The following is an 18,164-nucleotide window of genomic DNA, read 5'->3' on the forward strand; positions in this document are numbered from 1 at the left end:
AAATTGCAGATAATAATCACACACACACAAAAAAAGTAAATACTGTCCACATCAAAAATAGTTTTTTTTTAAAATAAATGGTAATTTGTTTTCTGCAGCGTTTCAATAAAAAAATAAAAAGTACACTGTTTTTACTGTATTTAAATCAGCCAAAGCTCTAATCTTAATAGGTGTTATTTAAAAGATTAATGTGTACATTAAGGATTGAAAAATGGTAAAAACTTTTTTAAACTGTCACTTCACAGTTGTTCCTTTTTTTTGTTAAATTCCATATAATAAGTAAAATAACAGCAATCTCAGCCCCCTGCCCTTTCTGTTCTATTTGGACTAAGCTATATAGCAGTTTGTCATACCATCTATATTTTCTTTTGTATTATTGTGACATGAAAGCACCATTATCTATTTTTATTTATTATTATTATTAGGGTCCGAGGACCCTTATTATTATTATTATTATTATTATTGTTGTTGTTGTTGTTGTTGTTGTTATTATTATTTGTTCATGCGAGCTGAAAGAATAGACTTTTTAGTCACAGACTTGCTCTACTTGCAGTTTTGAATCATTGTGATAATGAGAAATAACTGTGAAAAATTCAGGGTTTTATTTGTAGTAGTTCCTCTGATGTTGTGCCTCAAACATAGCTTCAAATTTCAATGTGTGAAAAATGAAGTGTTGAAATGGGAGTTTTTTAAAAAATCGCGTAAAGTATTGAATATATAAAACTAAAATGTCAGAGTTATCTTCATAAATATCTATATTTTATGCTGTAACATTTTCAGGAAACTAGTCAAACTAGAACCTGCTTAAACCTCTGATGACTGGAGGTGCTGTGGCCCTGTGCTGTGGTCTGTGCATGTAGCATGTTAAAGAAAAGCTTTTATTGTGAAGGGCCGTCTGTGTTGTATGTGAACCGGATCTGCGGTGCTCAGTGCTGCCGCCAAACACCTCCGACCGACGATACGGATCCAGCGTCCACATTTGTAAGTGCAATGGTGGTTTTAAGGATATTTTTCGGCCTTTAACGCAGAGACAGAGATGCAGAGTGAGGGTGACATGAGGGGAACACGCAGTGGATCCGCGCCGCGGCTCGGACTCGAACCGGTGACCGCTGCGGTGTGTCGGTTCTGACCCAGTACACGAGGCTGACTGAGGTGGTTTTAGGTGATCCAGGGTCACGTTAGGTAACCGCAAATGCTGATGATGTAAAAAAAAAAAAAAAAGAGAGAGAACCGCACACACACACAGAGAAGCTCGTCGGACTCCATCATGGTGAACCTCTGCTGCCTCTGCTGCGGTGAACTCCCTCAGCTCCGCCCCCCTCCGCCCAGCCAGCCGGGAGCACCGCGGGACCCCCGCTCTGCACAGCAGCAGCAGCCTGCTGGCTCCGGCCCAGACCGAGCAGGGCTGCGGGGGGCGCAGACAGGGCCAGCGAACGGAGGGATCTCCAGACCCAAGCAAGTGAAGAAAAAGGAGTGAGCTCGGCTTCTCTCCCTGACATGCCCAGAGTGCAGCATGCTCTCCTCCGACCAGGACTCTGCGGAGGACACGGCGACCAGCGGTCCGAACGACGCCGAGGGAGAGGAGCTGGAGGAGGACTCACCTGCTGAGAGTGATGCGCCGGAGGAGGTGGGTGCAGACACGGCAGCAAGTAACGTCTGTTTGCATTAGATTACAGATAAACCTGACAGTTCTGATGACTTACTTTCAGAAAAGTAAGTAATAATTAATAGTGATTAATGCATCTATTATTCCTGTTACACAAAAGAGCCTCAATAAGATGCAAGTTTCATCAACTTTACCTAAAATGTTGTGTCTTTCGTACAAGTCAGTGCTGAAGGTTTTCGTGCTCACAGGGATTCCTTTGCAGCCTCTCAGTGCCGTCCCAGTGCAGAGGCCTCCACCTGCAGCCACACAGCATCTCTGCCTGCTCAAATGTCACAATAGTCAATTCCCCACAGTGGCAGTGGACTCCAGTGATGTGGAACGCTACTCAGAGGAATAGATTCTGCTCCTGGAGAGAGCTGCACACGCCAGAAATCACGTCTAGCTGACAGTTTGGTTTTGCAAAGCCCTGCTTAGGTGTAGATTAGTTTACTCGTCTGTGTTTGTTTCACCACGCCCTCTGTGTTCACTGTCATGGAGAAATCACTGCCAATCCCTCTCAGACATGGACAGGCTGCACATTGGGCCACTTGTGCAGAGGATCTTCTTCATAATTTCCTGTTTATATTCAACCATCACATTGAGTTGAGCTCCATAAAAACTACTCAGGTGTGACCAAGGATGCACACCAAGGAGCTATCTGCAGCTTTTAACCATGACCAGAGGAGGTGTTTAGAAATGGACAAAAACCAAACAACAGATTTGGTTTTAGTTGCACTTTGCATGTTATATTATCAGATGTAATGTTAAAAAAGCATCACCCCAGAGACGAGCTCACTTTGCTCGTCTAGTCTGCAGTCACGAGGCCGAGGAGCGCGTCCTCTCTGGTGCGCAAGAACTGAATCCTTGTTTCCTCCATAAATAACTGAGGTAGAACCGGCAGCGTGTGACATCCCCACCCCTGTGTCAGTGCAGTAATGGATGGCTGGTTGTCAGCATAAATCCTTTCACTCCATAAAACACAGGAGGTAGTCGACAACAGAGGACGTCATGTGGAAGAATGTCACCACAAGAACCAGACAGAAAATATTTGTACAAAATATTACTGGGAAGTCTTGATAAATCCCCCCGACGGGATGTCATCAAATTAATTACAATAAAATGCTGCAGTGCTGGTTTGGGCTCTTTCTGCATGACGGGACGCACGCTGGAGCTTCTTTTACTGATGAAATAGCCTTCAGCCACTGTCTTTGCTGAATGGGACCATTTGACTGCTGCTCAGTATTGCAAATGGGAGCACTTTCTGTTTCTGTTCGTGTGCCCTGAGCTGACCGGCCAGCGCTCAGTGGGTAAAGCAGAGCAGCAACGGGAGGAGAGTTCACTGAGGTACAACTGGCAAAACCAAATTATAAAGATATTATGAGAAAATATAAAGAGTTCATTTGCAGAAACAGATAACTCCAGCTTCACAAACCTTCAGAACTTCTACCTGAGACAACATCAATCAAACTTATCTCTGTTTTTGTCATTTCTACTGACTCACATCCACTCAGCTTCAGTTTGATTGATTTTATCTCATGCAAACAGATAAAAAACAAGTTTTCTGTTTATCTGTTTTTGCAAATGAACTCTTCATATGAAAAATAAAAATCCTACTCTCAATATGTCACTCCAGAAAAAGCAATAAAATGTCCTTAAGGTATGTAAAATTAACTGCAGCTGTGCAGTAGAACAGGATTGAAGTGCTGTTAGATGGTTTAATCAATAGCAATTTGTCACTTTAATCGATTGACGGTATGATTTCTAATCAATAATTATTATATTCCAAGTAACAAACAGCTGAAGGATAAATATGTTTAAGTTAAAAGTACAAACTTTATTTTGAAATGCAGTAGAATAGAAGTAGCTTAAAATTGAAATGTTGTGGTGAAGTACAGATACTTCAAAACTGTACTCGAGTAAATGTATTTAGTTACATACCTCCAGTGTTTTATTCTGCGTCGATTTTGATTAATATGCAGACGACATTCTACAGCTTCTCATTAAAGTGTCCCCGTTACATGTTTTAATACTAATATTTGTCACTATAAAATCTGCCCTCGATGCAGTTTTGTCTTAACAATCAAACCCAATGAATCCTTATTAAATGTTTTCAGTGTTTTGGATTTTTAGGTTCTAAGGATCCTGTTACAGCGTGCTGTTGATGTGATAACTTTACGAGCAGGTGTGTTCGCCCTCATGTCATAGAAATGGAATTAAATCCAGAGACAGATGTGTGAAACCTCCTCTGTCATATTTATCTGTCTGCTGCTGCCTCACAGGGAACGCCACCACGTTTAATTGAATCCCACCGAGCTTTCTTTACTTTGATTTACTTTGTGCTTAGGTACGGGAAAGCTCTGCGATTTATAGCGCGCCCACGTTCATTTGCATTTGTGCTGCAAGTCATGAAATCACCGCCATGTTCCAGGGGTTCATTGCTCTAAGTGCTTTCCCCTCATTACTCTCTCTCTCTGCAGCAGCGTCCAGTCCAGCAGTCCCTCGGCGCCTGCGTCTGCCGGGAGTCCCACTGGCGCTGCCTGCTGCTCTCCCTGCTCATGTACAGCTGCCTGGGCGTGGTGGCCTGGTGTCAGCTCACCCGGGTCACCAAGATCAGCTTCAACTCGGCGCTCACCTCCTCCTTCACGGCCTCCTTCACCTCCTCCCTGCGAGGAGCCTCCGGGATGGGCGTCGGAGGGCACTCGATGATCTACCACGACAGCCCCTGCTCCGACGGCTACATCTACATCCCCCTGGCCTTCCTGCTCATGCTCTACGTGCTGTACATGGTGGAGTGCTGGCACTGCCGGGCCCGGAGCGAGCTGCAGTGCAAAGCCGACGTGGACAGCGTGTACGAGCGGGTGCTGCGGATGCAGCAGGCCCAGCCCTGCATATGGTGGAAGGCCATCAGCTACCATTTCGTGCGACGGACTCGGCAGGTGACCCGGTACCGTAACGGGGACGCCTACACCACCACGCAGGTGTACCACGACCGGGTCAACACCCACGTGGCCGAGGGCGAGTTCGACTTCAGCCACTGCGGGATGAAGGACGTGTCCCGTGACCTCAGAGGCCTGGAGGGACATCCGGCGACTCGCCTGCGCTTCACCAAGTGTTTCAGCTTCACCGAGGCAGGTCCAGAAAACGATTACCTCAACCAGAGAGCCAGGTTCTTCTCCGAAATCGAAGGCTTGGACGATTACATGGAGGCCCGGGAGGGGATGCAGCTGAAGAACATGGACTTCAGAGAGAACCTGATCGCCTACGTGGACCCAGACAGGATGCCTTGGTACTCCTCCCAGGTTGCCTTCTGGCTGGCAGCCCTGCTCATGCTGTCCTGGCCTCTCAGGGTGCTCATCGAGTACCGCACTGCCTATGTGCACTACCGCATAGAGAAACTGTTTGGCTTGGAGTACATCCACAGCAGCCCGTCTCCAGATGAAGACAGGAACGTGGGGGGGAATAACGCCACATGCACGATTCCAAGAGTGGACACGCTGGACAGCACGGAGATGGAGTGGCACATACGCTGCAACCGCCAGGTGATCCCCAGCTACTCGGAGGCGATGCTGATCAACATGAGCACGGCAGACTCTACCTCCTTACAGGACACCTCGTCCTCCAACTGCGTCCTGCTGGACGGCAGTCAGACGGCTCAGAGCTACGGAGCTCTGCAGAGCCAGGACGACTGCGAGCAGTGCAGCGAGCAGAACGGACGAGGAGCCGGAGGAGGCAGGAGGAGGACCATCACCAGCTCCAGCTGCTCGTCCATCTTCTCCTGCCGCGGGGCGCTCCTCCACTCCCACCTGTCCTCGGACACGTCTCGCTTCTCCCTCTGCCGCATGTACGGCTCCCACCGCACGGTGGCGCTGTGGAGGAGCCGCAGCAGCAACCTGACGGACCCCTGCTGCGTGGACGAGCAGTGCTGCCGCTCCGACTCCAGCCAGCTGGCCCTCAGCGACAGCCCGCCCACCTACAGGGACGCCCGCTTCTTCCCCGTCCTCATCGTGCATCGGGCTGAGGGCAGCGAGGACGGCAGGGAGGTGAGGCGCTACTACATCCGGAGGGGGTCGTCGTGCGTGGAGACGGCTCTGTGAAGCATCAGTAGTGACTGAGGGTTGGTCGCTATGGAGACTAGAGGAGAAAATGTGCTTTTTCAGGAAATTTCACTGTAAATACAATATAAAACAAACTCAGAGTCTTTTTATCAGACTTTCTATTTTTGAACACGGTTACAAAGAGTCATGGTGTTGACCTGCATTCACATGTGGGTCATTCCGTCTCACATCATCCTGCTGGAGACTGCCTCTGATTTGTCTGAAAGTTGTTTTTTTTTTAATTTTATTTTAAACTTTGGATATTTAGCATGGTATGAGGGCAATTTAAGGTTGATCTATCAAGTCATTTCTGAGATAATAAAAAAGGAAACATTCCCATCGACCCACTTTGAGCAGTTTTTCTTCAAAATATTGAGGTTTAGTGTGTTTGAACCACAATATCTCAGGGACTATTTAAGATAAAAGCCTGAAATGTTCACTGTTATTTCTCATCATGCCACTGATCCAGAAGCTGCAATATTGGATAAAATAGTGATTATGTGTGACTTCAATGATAAAAAAGACAATAGAACCTGAAACTTTTTTTACACACTGTACACAAAAAATTATATTGCAGCAGTCAACAAGTGATATTTTCTGAACCATGTGTAGTTGCACGTCACAATAATACAAAACTAAATATATAGAATATAGAATCAACGGCATGGTGAGAAACAACAGTGGACATTTCTGGCCTTTGTCTTTGAAAGTTCCTGAGATATTTAAATTTCAGTGCATAAAAAAACGAGCTCAAAGTGGATCGAATTTATCTCAGAAAGTATTGAATATATCAAGCTTAAATTTGACAAATATCTCAATACTTTATGCGACATTTCAGGCAAATCAGAGATGACGGAAGCAGAAATTGTTCTAATAATGTGATGATTTGAGATCTAACGACCCAGTTTCACCGAGTCGTCTCATGAAAACATTCGTGGCTGTGACTCGTCTCGTCATAGTTTCCTCGATGCATGATCTGAAGCGTCCTGCTGCTTTCATCACCTGCACTCACCAGAAACGTTTCATCACAGGAGTCAGAGCTAGTTCACCTGATACTTGGTCCAGTTAGAGGCATTTAAAGAAATATGGAAAGCTGCATGTTGTTACCAAACATCTTTTCTATTAGTTCATTAACAGGCATCAAGTTAAGACCAAAGACATGAGTATTTTTATTTTTGTATTGTTATTTTTTTTGAAAACGTACAACAGAAAATAAGCGATACGTGGATTAGAGAGCATGGCGAGAATGTTGAAATAAAAGCAATAAACGTATATGTGAAGGATTGTTGCATCTAAGTGTTGAATATCGATGTAAAGTTACGTGTAAGCTGGTTTAATCAGTTTACTTGAATGGATTTTTTTCAGTGTTTAAATGCATTAAACCAGAAAAAAAAGGCAAGATAAGAGGATTTTCTCTCTCAAAATGTGATTAAATCTTGGACATCATAAAAAAAAAGGTCATTTTTTAATAAAAGGTGATGAGCAGATGCAGTTCGGTGCTTGTTGATGTTCGTTGCTGCTCCGGTCCTGGAAGTAGAAGGTGAGAAGGAAAGAAGACGAGAAGAAGACGAGACCAGAAGAAGAGTTAAATAAAAAAAAGTCTGTGATCACGCTGATGTGAGGCGACAATGTCACACAGTCTCAGTCTCACAGCTCACTGGTACGTCTGCTGTCCTCGAGTGCCAGCGAGGAAACACTAAAGATAGTTTTGTGGGCTTTGCTTCCAATGACACCAGAGGGAAGAGCAGATTAATAAAGAAGCTGCCGTTTAAACTGGTCTGGGAATAATAACACCTTTATGTTTTGTTGTGTGGCTGCTTGGTAACGTCAGAGACTCCAACATATGACCTTTCCAGACGAAGCTACAGCTGGATGTAACAGTAGAATTGGGTGTTTTGGGGCATGAACCCCATTTTAGTACATTTCTAGTTTAGACATGGCAGCAGTGTTTGTGTTGTGGCAGAGGGATGAGTTCAAAGGAGAGAAAGTTAGACTCGAATATGCTGATAGGAGTGAAGGTCATCTGAGGAAAAATAAAGAATCAGTGTGACTTAATGGAGTTATTGATGGTAGATGGTCTGCACTTATACAGCGCCTTTCTACCTTAGCGGCACTCAAAGCACTTCACAATGTGTTTGTCATTCACACATTGACACACCAATGACGACAGAGCTGCCATGCAAGCTGCTGCCTGCCACTGGGAGCAACTTTGGGTTCAGTGTCTTGCCCAAGGACACTTCGTCTGTGGAGGGGCGGGGTATCGAACCGACAACCTCCAACAACCACCTGAGCCACAGCCGTCCCTTGATTCTTTAATCCTTTAGCTAATGTTGTAGCTTGTGGTAGTTTACAACAATGCATCCTTTATACAAACTGTTAGATGTAAATCATGGATGTTTGAACAACCAACTTACTTTTTCACCACCAGGCCATCAGTTGTTTTTTCTTCTTCCTGCTGGCCTCTAGATGGCACCCTTGCAAAGAAATATTTCTAAGTACAAGTACTTTTTCTGTAATCTGATTACATGATCCTGATAGCATGTAATACATTTCAACCAACTGTCTTTTTAAACATCCTCATACACTCATCCGTCCTCCCAACAGCCCGTTATCCACCAGACTAATGCTAACTTACAGATGAATGAGACACTATGTTAATGCTGAGATTTGTAAGATTCGGTTTCCACCACATGCCTTTTTTCTGATTAATACAAAGAAGACATTCCAACGGCACATCTGGGTATTAATTTTACAGAACTTTTGCATCTATAAACTTCAATTATAACACATATCATCAAAGGCTGCTGTCTCAAAATTCTGAGCCAGAAATCTCCAGTTCAGCAGCACCAAACGTTCCTGTCTGTCTCGTCCGCTCACACACCATCCATAGCCTGATTTATATTCAAATTTATTGCTAAAAAGATGGTGAAAACAGATGGTTTTCCTCATTAAAAGAGTGATTAAAAAAAAAAACTTTGACTGCAATTTGTATTTTAAAAACTGAAGCTGACATCATCCAGTGTTCAGATTTCTGTTCTGCAAATTAGAGCATTTCTAGACAAATAATAGTTGAGTTGTATGTTTAAACAAACATTTTCAGAACAAATATGAAACATGTTTACAGTGTTTACCTGTACTGTCTCCCTGTAAGTAAAAGGCCACCTGTTAATGAGCTCTAGAAGACGTCTCACATCCAAAAACTTTATCAGTGAGTTGAGTTTGCTCAGAACAGCTCCGTCAGCCTCAGTTTAAAAGCTTTGATAAACCCACCTGTAGAGACCAGCGTTTGTGTGATACTCAAGTGTCAGGTCATGTCACCATTATGTGTACATCACATTTGAATGGGGGCGGCGGTGTCTTGGTGCTGCAGCTCCACCAAGCTGTCACTGTTGGTCCCTCGAGCGAGGCCCTCGACCCGGTTTGCTCGAGTTATCACGGCTGACCCTGCACTCTGACCCCGACTGGGATACGTGAGAAGGAAATTTAACAGAACTGAAACGTGTTTGTGACACATAAAGGCTTCTTTTTCTTCTTCTAATGCAGCAGTGTACATACTGAGGTTAACACCCCACAGTGTTATTTATGAATTCACCTGCGTCATTTAAATATTAAAGATTTTATCTTCACCAAATATTATATCAAATACAACTTTACCCGACTGCAGTAAATATTAGGTCTGAGACCCTACAGTCCTGTGAAGCATAACGATTAACTCACTAATTAAGAATTAAAGTGCACTCCAAAACATACACAAAAACCCAACAAATCACAGGAGTCCCTCTGAGCAAGTTTGGTTTTTACCTTAATATTTATGTGCATTATGCTGTGTTAGTTATTTTTGTTATGTCTGAGGTTCTTTTTATTGCCCTTACTTATGTTCGTGACAGTAGAGCACAACAACTCTCTAAAAACAGAAAGAGATCTCCAGTAAAATGTCCTTTCCTAATGCCTTTTGTTTTTTGTTTGTTTTGTTTTTTTAGCATTTTTTGTTACTTTTTAAAACCACCTTGAGGCTCTTGTTTTGAAAGGTAATGTAGAAATAAAGTTTATTATTATTATCATTCTGATGATGATAATGATGACTTTTATTGTTATTAAGATCCATTTTATTGCCAAGTAGGTTTTCATATATGAGGAATTTGACTTAGTATATTATTATTATTCTTATTCTTATTCTTCTTCTTATTATTATTATTATCATCATCAGTTTTATTGATAAGTAGGTTTTTTCAAATGAGGAAACTGAGGTAATTTAAATATTAGAACTAAATCCTACATAGTCATAATTAGGTTAACCTCACTAATTTAGAATTAAAGTCAATATGTTTTTATTATATTTATATTCTGTTTATTTATTTGTATTATTATTATTGTTGCCACCAGTTTTTTGACAAGTGCGTTTTAAATTGATGTGTTTTTTCTCTCTCTTTTTTTTTTTGTTTAATTTATTTATTTAAATCGCTGTGGTACGCTCTTGTTCTTGATGTTGTTGTTGTTGTTGTTGTTGTTATTGTTGTTATCTTCCTGTCCGGCGCAACGAGTTCTTCGCGCGCCCGGACCGTCTTAACACACGCCCCCCCTGACGTCACTTCCCACGCGCGCGCGGGTCAATGCTAACGGCAGCTAACAGCCAACTGACAGCAGAGAGAGAAACCTCCGACCCGCAGCGACTCCAAATACGGCCCAGAAACCCGCAGATAGCCGCCGAGCTCTCTCTATTCCCGCCGTAGACGCGGTGTAGCTCCTCCGGCGGCCGTGTAGCTGCAGCTGCGGCTCGCTAAAACCGGGCTGCTCGGCTGTTGACATCCATGACGGGCACGGATGCGTCGGTGTTGGGTCACCAACTCGGCAGCTAGCGTAACTTTTCCGCGGAAGTTTTTTTTTTCTTCTTCTCTGGTATGCGTTCAGAAACCCGTCCTTCGCTCTGACTCGGCGCTGAGCCGGACTCGGGTCTCTCGGTAAATTCTGGTTGCGATGAAGCTGCAGTGTGATGTCGAGGTGGTCAGCCGGATGCTGCCCTCGTTCGGGATGAAAAGTCGGGGCAAAGGGACGAGAGCGGTTCTGTCCATCGGGAAGCATTTGGACAAGACGAGCCAACGGAGCAACATCTACATGATGATCTGCACCGCCAAGGACAGAGCCGGGTCCAAGTACAAGGTGTGTGTGGTTCTGTTGTTGTTGTTGTTTACTTCTGCCTCCATACATATTCTGATTGCTTATTTAGTGTTTACACAGGGTGTGTGTGGCCTCTGTTGTCCCTATATATGTACATTTATGGTTAAAATATGGGAATCAAAGGATGTCAGCACCATGTAAAGTAGCTGTAGTTCAAAGTACAGCAGTACCACCCAATAGAAAGTGAAAGTAGGGACAAAAACATTCATATAATGTTCATGAACTGGTCCCTTTGGCTTTTAACTCTCTTCCTCCATTCATTTTCTTAGTGTTTAATACCTTACGTAATCGACTCGAGAAGGAGTAATCTTTCTGTTCAATAAAACTTCAAATATACAGTCATTTATTTCTCAGAATTAATCCCTGCAGTCTGCGCTGACTGATGTAAACATATTATATCTTACAAACAAGTTCAGTATCTAAATGGAGAACCATGTGATGAAGCCTCAGTGTCGTGAATATCTATATATTAATACACTTTGAGACCCAGTCTGTGACCCAGTTAGAGGCTGAAATCCTGAGTTCCTCGTCCTGTGGACATGATAAGATATTGTGTTAAATGTATGCATCACATTATAGAAACTGCAGCAAAGCGTTTTAGTGTCTGTGTTCACTTTATCGGCCACACGCCTCTTTTGCTCTTCCAATAACAAACATAAATACCTGATATAAAAACACATTCCCATTACCGTTTACTGGTTTAAGTCGTTTTCTGAAATGGAAACGCTTCCTGTTTACAGAATGAATGATAATAATATTTGCTTATTTGGTCACGAGTTGTGTCCATAAAGTTCAGACGAGCGTTATCCAAACAGACAACCACCACCCGAGTCACTTAAATCTTGAATTATTCATTATCTTTGCCACAAAGATTAGACATCCTAGTCAAGCTGCTGTCACGGTCAGAACCAAGACAGTAAAGGGCTCCTCAGAACCTTATTTAGAAGGTCAAAGCTCCGTCGACCCGATTGTTGACAGAAAAGCTGAAATGCCGTCACTTTTCCTGCCTGTGCTTGTTCGAGCCTTGAATCGCTCTGAGTTGAATCATGATGCACGCCCGCCCCGGAGTGATGAAATGTATTTTTCCACTACTGACGTTTGCCAATTTCTCTTGCAGCTGAAAGGCAACATAGAGAAGTTCTTCACTTGGTTCGTGGACGAAGGCAAGGCCACCGTCAGATTAAAGGAACCTGCTGTTGACATTTGTTTGAGCAAGGTACGGCATCCAGCGTGGCGTAATTACAGCCTGTGTCAGAAGGAAAGTGCTTATTAGGAGGGCTGTGTTTCTGTTTTGTTTTTTTTTATGTGTGTGCGAGTTCGGAACAAGAAATTCAAGTTTACAGGAATCGAGTCGGGCTCAGCTGCACACACACACACACACACACACACACACACACACACACACACACATACTGGTGTTTTGATTGCACTCGATGCCGGTACATTGCAGACTCATGGTTTCCGTTTGTTGGCGTACTGACTGTTTAACATGTTGTGTTGTTAGAAAAAGCACGACAAGAAGCAGATGATCGGGGACAACAGGAGTCACCAAACTTTAGTTAGCCTACTGGGTCAGAATGTTGTTAACACCATGAGCAGAAACGAGGTTCACTAACATGACTATGGAAGTGATTTAACCTCCATTTACATGTCATAACACAGTACAGGTGTTCATGCTCAACCCCCTGTAATCTCCTTTCCGACTCACATTTTAATTCCCAACAGATTGACGTGCTTCATTCAGAAGAACTGTGTCAGGATATTCTCGGCCGGTGAATTTAGGTTAGATATTTCAAGGTAACCCGTCACCTGAGAAGTTAGCGTTTCAATTCAGTTTTATTTCTATTCATGGGGCGCCAATTCACAACATATATCATCTGGTAGCACTTAGCATAGTCAGGCAAAGACCTTGATTGAATTAGCTTCATCTTGTCTACTCTGATTATAGGTATACGGTTTTCTTGTTTATCAGACGATGAGTATATTTAAGTAGGAGCTGCTTTTACCTTTTGGACATGTTTCGACTGACACTTCAGTCTTCCTCAGAAACGTCACTGACGTCTGTGGTGACGTGTCCAGGAAACCACCGGCTGATAAAGACAACAGATGAGGTAGAAACAGTTCCTACTTATATATACTCATTGTCTGATAAAAAAGAAAACCGTATACCAAAGACCTGAAGAACCCAACAAGTCGCCTTTGGATCCTCTATGACGACACAGTAGGCGGCGGTGGGAGTGGAACCAAAAAATAACAACCTCTGACAGAACCAGGCTCAGGGAAGACGGCCATCTGCCTCGACTGGTTGGGTGAGAGTGTGAGTGGTTGGGGTGGGGATGACGTTGAACATTTTAGAGGTTGGTGAAGATAGCACGTCCAGAAACACCCGCAGAGAGAACAAGCACAGGACCTCGGGGGGAACACAGATATGTAATGGTGGTTATAACTGTATGGAAAAAAAAGAGGGAGGAGAGTAGAGAGTGCATCATGGGACTCCTCCGGCAGCCTAAACCCATAGCAGCATAACTAAGCATAATAATAAGCAGGGAGGGAAAGTCTGCTTCATCTGTTCTTCTAACGATTCCTCTGTAACTTTATGTATTTTCAGGCCGATGCAAACAGCTTGAAGAACTTCCTCTCGGCAGCTCGTCTGGCCGACAGGGGAACCGACACGAGCAGCCTTCCTCTGTCCACGCTCACTCCCGTTCGGGCCAGAGACGTAGAGCAACCCAAGAAGAAGCTCACCATCGTCTCCAAGAAGGACTACCCGCTTACCTCGAACTTCCCCTACTCCTTGGAGCAGCTGCAGGTCTCATATTGCAAACTGTCACGTGTGGACATGCGAATGCTGTCCCTCAAAGGTAAAACGAGTCGCGGGAAGTTGTTGACGATGCACTGCAGCCTATATTTTGGCCCGTGGAGCTTTATAAGTGCTTGATGTGCATTCTGTCTGTTTAGAGAGTCTTACATGTGGAGATGTGGTTATACATTAAAGACATATTGGGGTTCAGTAATTTAAGAGCTTGAGATGAAACATCAGGGTATCGCTGTGTAGATTCTCACCATTCTTATCTGGTTGTGTTTTTCCAGCTCTACGAAAACTAGACCTCAGTAACAACCACATCAAGAAGCTCCCTGCTACGATCGGTGACCTCAGCTGCCTCTCTGAACTCATCCTCCACAACAACCACCTGGAAGCCTTCAGCGAGGCCCTCTGCCTGTCCACCCTGCAGCGGACCCTCCAGCTCCTGGACATCAGCCAGAACCGACTGCACTCCCTGCCCGCTCAGTTCTGCCAGCTCAGAGAGCTGGTGAACCTCAAACTGGACGACAACGAACTCGTGTGTTTGCCGTTCCACATCGGCCGACTCTCAAAGCTGAGGTTCCTGTCGGCGGCGCACAACCAGCTGGCCGCGCTGCCCGGCGACTTCCGTAAGCTGAGCCTGGAGAACCTGGACTTGTTTGGAAATCCGTTTATCCAGCCCAACCCTCTGGATAACAAAATGCAACTCACATTCCCCCTTCCTCTTCAAGAGATCGCCTCCAGAGCTGTGGCCAATCTCAGGTTAGACTGAAGCACCTGTTGCACATCACGCTTACATAAACGTATTCACACCCATGGTCGGTTTAACTTTCATGCCAAGGTGAAAACAGATTTCTGCAAAGTGCTTTCAGTTATTTAAAAATGTAAAATAAGTGATTGCATAACTGTTCACCTCCTTTTAACTCACCTAAGGGACTTCTAGCTCTAATTGGCAGCACCCCACAGGTGCTGCCAATTAGAGCTAGAAGTCCCACAATCAGTGTGAATGTGTCTGAAATGACTGTAGTATAAAGAAACCTGGATCTGGAAGGTCCAGTCACTGGTGAATCAGAACTTCTTGCTTTAACTACACAATGCTCCAAGCAACTCCATGAAAAGGTTATTGAAAAGCATAAATCACAAGAACATGTCCGAGTCACTCAATATCTCTTAGAGTAAATCCATCATTTAGAAATTAAAGGAATATGACACATGCATAAATCTGCCACGAGTAGGTCGTCCGTAAAAATAGAGTGAGCATACCAGGAAGAGACGAGCCGTGACTGCTATGACCCACATGGTGGTATGTTTGTGATGATGTGCAGGATTTAGCGTCTACCAAACACAGCGTCTAGTCTGATGACCAAACAGCTCACTTTTGGTCTTGTCAGACCAAAAAAAAAAAAACCTTCTTCCAGTGAACTCCAGAGTCTCCCACATGCATTCTGGAGAACTTAGTGACTGTGCAAGATAGAGACCAGTGAGGGAGGCCACCATGACGTCTATGACTCCTCTGAAAGCTTCAGCGGTTTAGATGGGAGGGGCTGTGCACTGTTCTTCTCCAGTTAAATCTTTATGGGAGAGGGGCAAAGAGCTAATGTATTTTTTATTTTTTTGTGGCCTTTTGACTTTTATTAGACAGTCAAGTGAAAGGAAAGGAAAGTCTTCCTCTGTCCTGTAGTGGGGAAAGACCTGCAGCAAATGATTCAAACCCATGGCTGCTGCTTCGGGGACTGTAGCCTTGTTTATGGGCTCAACCAGTGGAGCTACCGCAGTGCTACAAAAGCTCGTATTAAATCTCAGCTAGAGTTCACCAGAAGCCATGGGGCATACTCTGAAGTCAACTTTAAGAAGGTCTGATGAAACCAAAATTGAGCTTTGCTTTGGCCATCAGGTTATATGCTAATTTTGGTGGACACTGAACACTGCACACCATCACAAACATGCATGGTGGCAGCACCATCATGATGTGGGCGTGCTTTTTTAGCAGCATTGTGAAGCATGACTGAGAATACTAGCTTGTAAATCCTTCAGAGTCATGGGTGTGTTTTTGGCCTCCGTCACTGATGTCTTTCCTACACGGTCACTCAGTTTTTAAAGATGTAGGCAGATGTGCCGTATGTCTTCAGTTTTTGTAATAATGGGTTTAACTGTACTCCAAGGGATGTTCAGTGACTTCTATCTATGCCGCGACTAATTCTTTTCAATCACTTCTTTTAGAGTTGCTTTGAGTGCTTTTTGTCTTCATGGTGTGGTTATAACCAGGAGTACTGACTCACCAGTGACTGGACCTACAGCTGTGTCTCTATGCTACAGTCACTTTAGATGCATTCACTGAACTCAGATGATCTCCAATTGCGTGACTTCTAGCACACNGTCAGACCAAAAAAAAAAAAACCTTCTTCCAGTGAACTCCAGAGTCTCCCACATGCATTCTGGAGAACTTAGTGATTGTACAAGATAGAGACTAGCGAGGGAGGCCACCATTACGTCTATGACTCCTTTGTAGGAGTTAAAAGCTTCAGCGGTTGCGATAGGAGGGACTGTGCATACATGGGAGAGTGGCAAAGAGCTAATGTATTTTTAATTTTTTTGCGGCCTTTTGACTTTTATTAGACAGTCAAGTGAAAGGAAAGGAAAGTCTTCTGTCTCCTATAGTGGGGGAAAGACCTGCAGCAAATGATTCAAACCCATGGCCGCTGCGTCGGGGACTGTAGCCTTGTTTATGGGTCGCCCGCTTAATCAGTGGAGCTACCGGGGTGCTGCAAAAGTTCATATTAAATCTCAGCTAGAGTTCACCAGAAGCCACGGGGCATACTCTGAAGTCAACTTTAAGAAGGTCTGATGAAACCAAAAGTGAGCTTTTGGCCATCAGGTTACATGCTAATTTTGGTGGACACCGAATACTGCACACCATCACAAACACGCATGGTGGCGGCACCATCATGATGTGGGCGTGCTTCTTTAGCAGCATTGTGAAGCATGACAGTGAGCTTGTAAATCCTTCAGAGGAGTCATGGGTGTGTTTTTGGCCTCCGTCACTGATGTCTTTCTGGCACGGTCACTCAGTTATTAAAGATGTAGGCAGATGCGCCCTATGTCTTCAGTTTTTGTAATAATAGGTTTAACTGTACTCTAGGGGATGCTCAGTGACTTGGAAATTGTCTCGTATCTATGCCCTGACTAATTCTTTTCAATCACTTCTTTTAGAGTTGCTTTGAGTGCTTTTTGTCTTCATGGTGTGGCTGTAACCAGGAGCACTGACTCACTAGTGACTGGACCTACAGCTGTGTCTCTATGCTACAGTCACTTTAGATGCATTCACTGAACTCAGATGATCTCCAATTGCGTGACTTCTAGCACACATTTCCTGCCCCTATGTTGAATTATTTTGAGTCATTTAAGAGGCAGTAAATCCTTATGCAATCACTTATTTTACAGTTTATATTTTTAACATCACTTTGCAGAAATCTGTTTTCACTTTGATTCGAGACAGAACCAAAAAAGCCTCCATGACTTAATGTTGAAAAGGGCAGAATACTGTTTCACTGTAAGCCTCTCTGTGGTTTGGAAGTTCTTCAGCTTACAAACTCATGTGTTCTTTCTGATTCCCTTCACAGGATACCGTACGGACCTCACCTCATCCCTGCACACTTGTGCCGGGACCTCGAAGTAGCCAAGACCTGCGAGTGCGGCTGCATCTGCGTCAGCTACTACATCAAAACGGCGGTGAGCATGAACCTGCACCAGGTCTCTCACACGGTGGTGCTGGTGGACGACATGGGAGGCACGGACGCTCCGGTGCAGCAGCACTTCTGCTCCCTGCCCTGCTACTCTGAGTTTCTGGACAGCTCCCTCCAAAGAGGAATCAGATGAGGAGGAAAAACACTGACTGGACAGAAGAACAACAACAGCTGGAAACGGTGCTGCAGTGGTTGTGAGATACTGTACGAGGATAGATGCGAAGAAGAAGCTGCAGTAGAGAGTAGCCCAGTGATGATACCTTTAGATGGAAGGACGATGTGGACTTTCTTAAGCTTTGTTTTTAAGCTGCTTGTTTTACCCTTACATTCAACGTATAAGGCACTTACTAGAGATCAAAATGGGGTAAGAGACAAACATGAACATCTTTGTTCTGTTGCACAGAGGGACTGTAATGATAGAGACACATCATCTTGTCTTGTTCCTTGTCTCTCTGCCTTTTAGAGCAAATCACAGGTTCCCCTAATGACCCACTTCCATTCGGCATGGGAATAAAGAAATTAGATCAATTTTATGAACACAGTGCCTCAGGGTCCTTGAATACAAAGCAATGGCTGAAGGGAGTTGGTTGTTGCTGTGCTACTGACCCACAATTTTTATATATATATAAGTACATATATATATATAGACATGAAAAATAAATAAAAGTATTCATTGTTTTGTCTTAAGTAGTTTATTGAAATGA

At 44.1% G+C, this 18,164-nt stretch overlaps 2 protein-coding genes across 2 annotated transcripts; both read left to right on the plus strand.

Annotated features, from left to right (window-relative positions):
• The first annotated feature begins 943 nt into the window (after positions 1-943).
• LOC103360532 (transmembrane protein 151B) lies at positions 944-7,023 on the plus strand. The gene is made up of 3 exons (XM_008286314.1): positions 944-1,459; positions 1,532-1,627; positions 4,123-7,023. Exons 1-3 carry the CDS (start codon positions 1,268-1,270, stop codon positions 5,737-5,739), a joined length of 1,905 nt encoding a protein of 634 aa, XP_008284536.1. The 5' UTR covers positions 944-1,267; the 3' UTR covers positions 5,740-7,023.
• A 3,314-nt stretch (positions 7,024-10,337) lies between these two features.
• On the plus strand, positions 10,338-18,143 carry lrr1 (leucine rich repeat protein 1). The gene is made up of 5 exons (XM_008286318.1): positions 10,338-10,896; positions 12,032-12,130; positions 13,523-13,775; positions 14,005-14,479; positions 17,338-18,143. The coding sequence occupies exons 1-5, from the start codon at positions 10,714-10,716 to the stop codon at positions 17,591-17,593; spliced, it is 1,266 nt and encodes a 421-aa protein (XP_008284540.1). The 5' UTR covers positions 10,338-10,713; the 3' UTR covers positions 17,594-18,143.
• Positions 18,144-18,164: the final 21 nt, after the last annotated feature.

This window comes from Stegastes partitus, unplaced genomic scaffold, assembly GCF_000690725.1.
Source record: "Stegastes partitus isolate 25-593 unplaced genomic scaffold, Stegastes_partitus-1.0.2 Scaffold450, whole genome shotgun sequence".
Taxonomy (NCBI): domain Eukaryota; kingdom Metazoa; phylum Chordata; class Actinopteri; family Pomacentridae; genus Stegastes; species Stegastes partitus.